Below are 10,000 nucleotides of genomic sequence, written 5' to 3'. Positions count from 1 at the left end.
GCAACAGAGGTGAAAACACGCAGGGAATAGTGGAAGGATTTTCACGGGAGGAGGACCAAATCCCCGCGATTTCCCAGAGAGGGGAAGATAAGCAGGACGGGGGTTATGAGGGGCGAGAAGAAGGGGAAGAAGAGGAACAGGAAACGCCACAGATGCACCACGACAGCAGTCGTGTCCTCGAGGATACTATCTTACAAGAACAACACCAGTCCGCCTCCCATCCCTCACTCTCGCCAGGTCATCATAGTGGGGTAAATATTGATCCTCGTAAGGAGCCACTTGATGCCTATCTCGCCATTGATGGTCCGGACCGAGAGCAATCACCAAGTAATGCTCACAAAGCCTCGGACGCTCCTGTTGGAATTTCTACTGTGATGACGGCGGACGGCGAGATGAGGTCGGTGGCTACAACAGTCTCTCCCTCCGTCTCTCAGCCTCCATTCCACCAGTTCTTTACCGGCTCCCGGGAGGATCTGGAGGAGGAGGAGGAGAGAGAAGGAGGTATCAGTACTGGTATGCAGCGAGAGCCCTTCAGTGAGCAAGGCGAAGCTACAGTTCAAGTGCCACCGTCTTCTGCTGCCAACAATCCTCCACACGCCCTCCACGCGAGTGATGAAATTTCTTTCGAACGGGAAGAAAGCGGTTCCCTCGCCCTCCCTGTCATAGGAGACATCTCCCTGCACCAAAAGAAATCATCGATCGTGATGGGGGAGGCATCTTCATCGTCAGATCCCCTGGACACGGCGACCGACAGAATTGGAATCAATGACGTGACGGCCAAGGACCATAGACCCAAAATAACAAACAAGGACTTCCCCGGCGACGATCCCACTTTTGCAGGGAATCAGAGTGTGGAGTCGGGCATGCATCCCCGGTCCTCCCCCTCGCCCCTCGACGCTCACAGCGACCAAGACACCGCTCTGCAGGCAGAATATAAACGCCAGGAGACGTTCGAGACAGAGTATAATCGTCAAGGAGGGATAGAGACGTCGGCAGGAAGACAATCAGTCTCTGGTTCCCTGGAAGCATCGGGTTACAGCGAGCGTAAGAAATTGGGGATCGTTACTACGGTATCGGTAGCCAACCAAGGACACCATTTCCTTTCAAGAAGCAATCAAGTGGCCGGTAATCCCAATCAGGAGTCCGTCCACACTCAGGTCAGCTCACAGGATCCTGCTGGGGGAAATAGACAAGATCAGATTCCTCCATCGAGGGAGAATTATCATGAAGAGGAGGAAGGAGAAGAGGGAAGAGGAGAGGAATACACCGAGGAAGACGGGGGAAATTTTGAATATTATCTTGGAAGCGAGGGTTATGTCTACGATGATGTAGCACACAATTACGACGACGTATTCGATGACTACGAGGAAGAAGAAGGAAACAGAAAGAATGAAGCATACGACAGAAGACACGAAAATGATCGTGAAGGCACAGGCAATATCGGGGATAGACAAGCAGAAGGACATTATGGACACACAAGCGAATATGGGAATGAAGAAAGACAAGAAAATCACGAAGGAAGCAGTCAACCTGATGGACCACCTGTTTTGTACGACCGTGAGAATCATGCTGGAAGCGACGGTGTAGAGAGGCAAGACGGCGCTGGTCGTGATGAACTCACAGGTGTTTCTCAGGACCAAGGTCAGCACCATCGAGCTCCAGCAAGCCAAACACCAGCACAGGCTCAGGGAGGAGACAGCTGGCAGATCCCAGCACCACCTGCTGAAGCTCACCAAGACCCTACCGCCACCGCACGACCTGACGACGACTCTATCTACCACCGGCAGGAGTTTTATGGAAGCACCCAAGAGGGTACTTCTATGACCCACGGGGACGACAGACACACGACTGGCTTGGCTGCTGGGAGGACGGGCGGAGATGAAAGGATAGAGGAAGAAGAGGAGGAGCGTGTGGAAGGAGAGAATATACCGCTCGGTGCGCCACCAAAGGAAGATGACACATCCGCTGTCGCCGGCGGAGGAGGATACACGACGTGTGTGGGCGTTAAAAATAACTCTTCTCCTGTCAGCAGTGAAGGCGCGGGCGGGCCTGGCGGAGGAGGGGTGGTTGGGGGAGGACGCGAAGGTGGCGAGGGTGACACTATTATGCCTCAGCGCGAACACTGGCAATCCCAGGATCCTCCATGCAAATGTTCCTGCCCGTGCGAGGGCCCCGGGGATCCCCCAATAATGCCTGGACGTGTTGCGGCAAATCTCAATATCGGAGATCCAGCTATCAGCGACCATCAGGAGCCTACGACCACCACAACCACCACTACCACCACTTCCACCACTACCACCACTACCACCGCCTCACCCATATCACCGTCCCACCATGACCACCCAGGCTCTCATGACGACCTGGATTTCGACTACGACAGCGATGGGCACGACGACCACACAGACCACGACTCGGCCTACGATAGCGCTGAGCACCACCACGACGACCTGGACCACGGTTCCCACGACCACGATCGACATCACCGTCACCGCCACCACCACGGGGAGGAGGACGACGAATACGACGAAGACGACGAGCGAGAACGACACCGGGGCCACACACATCCGCATCGAGAGAGCGACGAGCGGAGGAACCGAACGTACGTCCCTCTCGTGGTGGCCGGCCGCCGCCAGTACTTCGCCTCCGTCCAGTACATCTCCACCGACGAGGGACCCGAGACCTCCTACGACCCTCACACCGACCTGGTCGAGTCTTGGGGCAACGCTGTCGTCTACGACCTCCCGGCGGAAGAAGAGGAAGGAACGGACTGGTTTCGACGCACGCCCACGGATACCACGCCCTCCGCCGCTACTCCCGGTGTGTATTTCTTTTTTTTTAATAGTTTGTTCAAGTATTTAATCATTCCCTTTCAGAATTTAGCCTGCGGGACCGATATCGATTTTATAACTAGCACACTGGTCGAATGATATCACTAAACAAGTCAGTAAACTTACGTTAATATGATGGGAAGAGGAGAAATGAGTGTTCGTTTTCGTATATAATAACTAGCGTTGGCGACACTTCATCCCAGGGTCTATAACCCTGTTTCATCCCGCATTCCACCAAGCAATCAAGCGTAATTACAAACTTCACAGCGTCTGCACTTGTAAGTGGATTAAATTTTATTTATCTAACAAATTATGTTCAAGCATTAGTTACCGAACAAAGCTATTGTTTAGAGAAAAAAGCAGCAACACTTACCGATAACCCTTTCCCCCTTAACAACACCCTACCACACGATATTCCTCAGCCTCCCGAGGGAAACGCACTCGTTCTCTCGACTGCAGTAATGTCGTACATTTCACCCCCCCCCCCCTTCCCTTCCCCACTTTTCCTTCATTCTCTCCAGCCGACTCCTCATCCTCGCTCTCCACACGAAAGCGCTACACTAACTGCTGTTGCTGCTATATATGGCCGGTCGTTAAAAGAGAGCGAAAAGAAAGACGAAAATGAGGAAATGCACACTGCAGAAAACCCCCTGGCGAAGAATGGAATCAGCCATTTTTCAATCTCTCCGTGGGGGAGAGATAACCCGCTGCTTTGTACACACGTAGCGGCCAGTGCACGTTTTTTCCTCGTCTTGATTTAACCGGGAGATGATCCCAACATATGCATACACGGCCCTACTTGTTAAACATTAACACGGAGAGGAAACGCGGATGCCCGCACCCTATAGCGTAAATACTCGAGAGCGAAGAGGTCCAGAAGCCTAAGCTTATATCAATTATTTACCCTCCTTTACCCCCGTTTATTGATCTGATGCGTAAGGGAGAAGGTAAAGACAGAAAAAGGAGAAAGTGTCTAGACGAGAGTAAATGAGGATAATCGTGGGACTGATAGGTATCTTCACGTCCGGGAAGATTGTGTTCTTCCCTCGCGCGTTTTGAGTTTCAAAGAAAACGAGTTTGTTTAAAGTGGAAGTTTGGGGTAAACTATTCTAAAAGTAAAGACCTTGTTTTACAGTATATGACGCCTTTTTATTTATCAGAATGGTACCATTCAAGATTATTACATTTATTTATCACTATACGTATATTAAATCCTTACTTGACTTTGGATAATCAAGTAACTAATACGAGCTAGTTAACGATGTTATGACCGATGGTACTACGATAAGCGGACTCGGGTTACAGAATCACACCACCACAATTAGTATTATTGATATATGGTGATTGGAAGCAGTTTATCCTTTGCTTTAGGAATAAGACATTCGTATTTTATGAATCCTACTAATAACTGCATTTTGAGAATTGTTAAATGTAACAGATAGCATGATTTATTATCTAATAATGATAATAATAATGATCATGATAATAATGATAACAATAATGATAGTAATGATAGTGATAATAATGATACTAATGATAAAGCTAATAGTGATTATCATAATAATAATGATAGTGATAATAATGATAGTGATAATGATTATGATAATAACAATGGTAATTATGATGATAGTAATAATGATAATAATGATAGCAATGATAATGATAATAACAATCATGATAATCATAACTAATATTAATAATGTTGATTATAATAAAATAACGTTGATGTTTCTCCTAATGAGAAAATAGGAGGTTAATATTGCTGAGAATGATTTGGAAACAGATTACGGCAGTACTAATAGTTATGAAGTAGCATTTTCCATTATATCACTGACAGGAATGAAAGAAAAAAACATCATGTTAACTGCAATTAATCCTAATGACTACAATGACAGACAATTATGGCCAAATTACTAATTTCTTCCTTACTCTGCTCGTCTACCCGGCAGAGGTCACTGTACTGTACGGGGGCCCCGTCACGTAAGATTTTATAAACAAGAGTTGCCTGTCCTTAAGATTCCTTGTGTTGCATCTTCTAATTCTTTTTACAAAAAATCACGTGGGTTTTGTATCTTTGATCTTTGGTCCTTTTATCAATAGTTCATCTTCTTTTCCTCTAGTATCTTCGTGTTCTTTGTTTCTTATTGTACGGTAAAATAGACTGTTGATTATCCTCTTTGTATTTTTGTGTGTATAGGAATGCATACAGTGTATTTTTTCCTAGTTTTCATTGCTTGCTTACCTGCATGTTTTGTTCGTACTGTTGCTTGCACATTGCACGCTTGCATGGTATTCACTAAACTCATGATATTCCCTTTTAAATACTGGGTGCTATTTTAAGAAGGATAAATTAAGATGATATATAAAAAGGTTAAGGAGTATGGGTGAAGAAAATACAATAATTGTGTGAATATCCTTAGTTTGATAAACTATTATTAATTAAGTCAGTGGAGTAAATGGCTAAAGATGTGGTTGTCGAGAGAGAGAGAGAGAGAGAGAGAGAGAGAGAGAGAGAGAGAGAGAGAGAGAGAGAGAGAGAAGCCCACAAGTCCCGAAGGAGCACAGGCGAGCGGGGGGGGGGCGGAAGGAGGAGATGAGGGTAGCATGAATGATTGCCGAGATAAATCCGATGGGTCTTCGAGGATCGCAGCCTCCATAAACTATTATTTTCAGGCCATTTCACGGACAGCTTCAGAAGGCAATTCGGAAAATGACCTTTTTGAGGTCATGGTGAGTGGTGATCTCCTCTGGATGACTTGTTTGTCGGCAATCTGGTGTGTGTGTGTGTGTGTGTGTGTGTGTGTGTGTGTGTGTGTGCATACACATATATGTATATATATACATATTTCTATACATATAGATGTGTGTGCGTATATATATATATATATATATATATATATATATATATATATATATATATATATATATATATATATATATATATATATATGCATGTATACATAGAGAGAGAGAGAAAGAGAGAGAGAGAGAAAGAGAGAGAGAGAGAGAGAGAGAGAGAGAGTGAGAGAGAGAGAGATACTAACACATGATTTTGCACTTATACGGCAGAAAACCTTCTGTCGCCTATAGGCAAAAAATAAAAATAAAAAATAAATAAACGTTCCCACATACACAAGTCCCTTCTCTCCTCCACCTGATCTACATTCCGCATTCCGTCCCTTTATGGCAACCATGTGTAACAAACGACCCATTTCCTTTATTGTGTTTTATCCTTTTATCCTTTCCTTCACCCTTCTTATCTTTCTTTTCCTGTATCCGTTCTTTTCTTAGGTCTCTGTCTCGTGCTTTGTTTCTATCTTTTTATTTTATTTTTTCATCATTCTATAATTCTATTTTTCGTTTTTTTTTTCATCTCTTTTGGTTTTCTTAATTAATTTTCCTTTTCCTTTTTTTTTCTTTGAACGTGAATTTATCTTGTTATTTTCTTCACGTTTTTTACGTCACTCTCTTTTCGTTCTCTTTTCTTCTTTCTAATTTCGGACTCCTCCGCCTCTTTTTCCTCCTCTTTCATTATCTGTTTTTTTTTTCTTCTCCTCCTCCTCCTCCTTCACCTTCACCTCCACCACCACTTCCACCACCACCTCCACCAACACCACCTCCTCCAGCTCCACCTCCTCCTCCTCCTCCTCCTACTCCTACTACTACTACTACTCCTACTCCTACTACTACTACTACTACTAACCCCCCCCCCCTTCACCACACAACCTCGCATAACCCAACACAATCTCAGAAACCTCCACCTAACCCTACACAACCTCACACAACTTAACAGAGCGCTCCCATAATATCCTATAATGTAACCTCACCTGACCTGATTCGACCTTTGGGCCCGCCCGCAGGAGGTGCCTCTGTCAATAGGCCTTACACCCACATGCCCCCGGATGGCTCTTCGTTCAACCCGCTGAACCTCGGAGAGAAGAAGGAGTTCAACCTCGCTCCTTATGGCTACTGGAACATTCACCTGACCCTGAATGACCCCACGGATCTTAGGATTGTCTTGAGCGTACCAAGGTCAGTGTTTAGTATCATTGTTGGCGTTTGTTGGTATTTTATTTGTATTATTTTTTTCCAGAATGTTTTTTTTTTTTCATTTTGGGATTTTTGGGAGTTACATGTTGTGGATGTTCTTTTTTCATGTGTGTATTTTGTCACATTTATAATGCCGGTATTTCTTTCTAATGTATGTTGATATTGTTTTTTTTTCTAGTTTAATTTTCAATGTATATCCGTATTACTTAGCATATGCCCGAAGCTTCATAAGAAAGAAAAATGCTTCCTCATTTTCCATTCGTCACATCTATAAATTCTACCTTTCCTCTTGATTACTCTTTAATTATTCTCTGTAACCATATTATTACTCATAATTATCATTTATGTTGTCACGCTGGATCGCGGTCGTCGCTGCCACGGATTATTAGCCTTATCAATCTACGAGATTAAAACCGTGTCCTGGCTGTGTCCTGTAATTTCTTGCTTGCTCTCTCTCTCTCTCTCTCTCTCTCTCTCTCTCTCTCTCTCTCTCTCTCTCTCTCTCTCTCTCTCTCTCTCTCTCTCTCTCTCTCTCTCTCTCTGTATGTTGTTGTTCTTGCCGCCGTTACTATTATCGTTATTACTATTTTGGGTGAAAATGGTAGTGACTGATCATTATCCTTGTCACCATAATCACCCTCACCACCGCTTCAACAACCACAATCATAATCATATTCTTTACCATAACCATCACCACAACCCCTACCCAAATTACCAGGAACAATCCCACAGCCACTATAATCCCTACCATCGCCACTAAAATCACTATAATCCCTTTCAACACTTAAATCACCATCGCCACTACCATAACTAATATGACCATCCCCAATCCCTTCTACCACTAAAATTACTATACCCACTACCACAACTACTAGAACCACCTCCATATCTACCATAATAACGACAATCCCAACTACCATACAAAAACACAATCCCAATCACAACCACTGTGGGTAACCACCACACTGATAGCCACAACTACCACCATATAACAACCACTACCACAAATATCAACAAAGTCACCACAACAGCCACCCTAACCACTCCAAAACACAACCAAAAATCACCCCAACTACAACCACAACCAGCGCAAAACCCATCCAGCATCAAAATCACCGCAACCACCATTAATTCTCTCCCCCCCTCCCCCTTCCCCCTTCCCCCTCCCCCCTTCCCCCCCTCAAACGCAGCCGATATCCGCCAAAGAATATCATTATCGCCAAAATGACCCGCTACAATCGCGTAAAAGCCTTTCTTGTGCGGATTACATTTGTTCCTGTCGCCTCCTTAAAGATGAAAGGCTAATTTCGTGCAATAGCAAGCCTTGCAGCGGCCTCTTTCACGCACTTAATCCCAGGAACCGAACGGCCGCACGCACTCTTTGCTGTGCGTGTATGTGTGTGGGTGTGGGTGGGTGTGTGTGTGTGTGGGATGGGGTATGGGTGGGGGATGGGGGGGGTAGAGGTGAAGGGGTTTTGGGAGTGGGAAGGTAAGAGTGAATGGGGATGGGAAAGGTGGCGAGGTATATGTTGTTGTTTTTCCCCTTTGGTATTATATTTACTCTCTCTCTCTCTCTCTCTCTATCTCTCTCTCTCTCTCACTCGCAATCTCTCGCACTCTCGCGTCTCTCTCTCGCGTCTCTCTCTCTCTCTCTCTCTCTCCCTCTCTCTCTCTCTTTCTCTCTCTCTCTCTCTCTCTCTCTCTCTCTCTCTCTCTCTCTCTCTCTCTCTCTCTCTCTTCTCTCTTTCTCTTTTTCTCTCTCACTCTCTCTCTCTCTCTCTCTCTCTCTCTCTCTCTCTCTCTCTCTCTCTCTCTCTCTCTCTCTCTCTCTCTCTCTCTCTCTCTCTCTCACTCCCTCTCCCTCTCTATCAAATTATTTTAGTTAATGTTTATGACGAGAGTTTGAACAATCAGTTAAGTTTTTTATCGTTATATTGGGTTTTATAGGTTTAGTTTGTATGTACGGCTTTTTGTATTATTGATAGTGTAGATCGTGATATAAATAATATAGAGACTGCGAGAACAATAGGTTCCAGAAGTGAGCAAAACCAAACAGTTTATTTGTTCTATTTTTTTCGTTGTAAATAACCGCGTCAGAGTGGGACAACGAAGCCGGAAATTAACAATTAATTTTTCAAAGGGGGGGGGGGGTTATGAAGCCGATCAAAAATAACAGTAAATAGTTTCTACTAGCGTTTTATGTGCAACGACTAGCGGTGTCAACGGCTTGTAACGGCACTGTTTAATCCGTTTTCAAGCTGCGATGTTCTTAGATTTGATGTGTTTTTTTCTTCTTCTATGTTGATTGCGTATTGACTCCCTGTAACATGTACTTTCTGTTATATGTTTTCTTTAATTCACATTATTTGTCCCTATACAACCCCCTCCCCCCCTTTCTCTCTCTCTCTCTCTCTCTCTCTCTCTCTCTCTCTCTCTCTCTCTCTCTCTCTCTCTCTCTCTCTCTCTCTCTCCCTCTCTCTCTCTCTTCTCTCTCTCTCCTCCCTCCTCCTCCTCCATCCATCCCATCCCTCTCTCCCTCCTCCTCCCTCCTCCATCCCCCATCTCCTCCTCCCCCTCCCTCCTCCCTCCCCCTTTCTCTCTCTCTCTCTCTCTCTCTCTCTCTCTCTCTCTCTCTCTCTCTCTCTCTCTCTCTCTCTCTCTCTCTCTCTCTCTCTCTCTCTCTCTCTCCTTCTCTCTCTCTCCTCCGTCTCTTTTTCCATCTCCCTTCCTGTGTATCCTTGTCTCCTCCCTCCCTCCCTCTCTCCCTCCTTTCTCCCTCTCCTTGACTTTACAAATCACGCCGTAAGTCCACGGGATTCCAAAAGAATTTCGGCAAAATTTCTCGACCTCTCGACGACAGACGGTTCCTTGCAGTCGTTCGCGAGGTCCCGACGACATCTCCGGCCAACTAATTATCGAAAAGTAATAATAACTACAGATTTTTATTTCATTTCGTTTCATTCTTAACGTTCGCGATTGCTTTCGAGGTGCTGACGACAGGTGGACAAAAGCAACTGTAGGCTTAAAGGGGTCCGAGCCTAAATTCTGTTGCTGTGTTGTTGTTTTTTTCTTTCTTTCTTTCTTTTTTCTTTCTTTACTTTTCTTAATCTTCGGTTGTTGGA

General features: G+C 45.0%; 1 protein-coding gene across 1 annotated transcript in view; it reads left to right on the top strand.

Moving 5' to 3' along the window:
* Window positions 1-10,000, top strand: part of LOC122248765 (teneurin-m) — a gene marked incomplete in the record, with an annotated part of 310,602 nt that overhangs the window by 256,124 nt on the left and 44,478 nt on the right. Inside the window, 2 exon segments of the mRNA XM_086541859.1 lie at window positions 1-2,817; window positions 6,689-6,860. The exon segment at window positions 1-2,817 is cut by the window's left edge and continues 2,844 nt beyond it. Of these exon segments, the coding sequence (XP_086397985.1) occupies window positions 1-2,817; window positions 6,689-6,860 (2,989 nt within the window).

Source organism: Penaeus japonicus, unplaced genomic scaffold, assembly GCF_977035675.1.
Source record: "Penaeus japonicus unplaced genomic scaffold, GWHDUDI00000001_assembly GWHDUDI00000001, whole genome shotgun sequence".
Lineage (NCBI taxonomy): Eukaryota > Metazoa > Arthropoda > Malacostraca > Decapoda > Penaeidae > Penaeus > Penaeus japonicus.
Note: the sequence above shows the minus strand (reverse complement) of the source record. Positions and strands in the feature narration are given on the sequence as shown.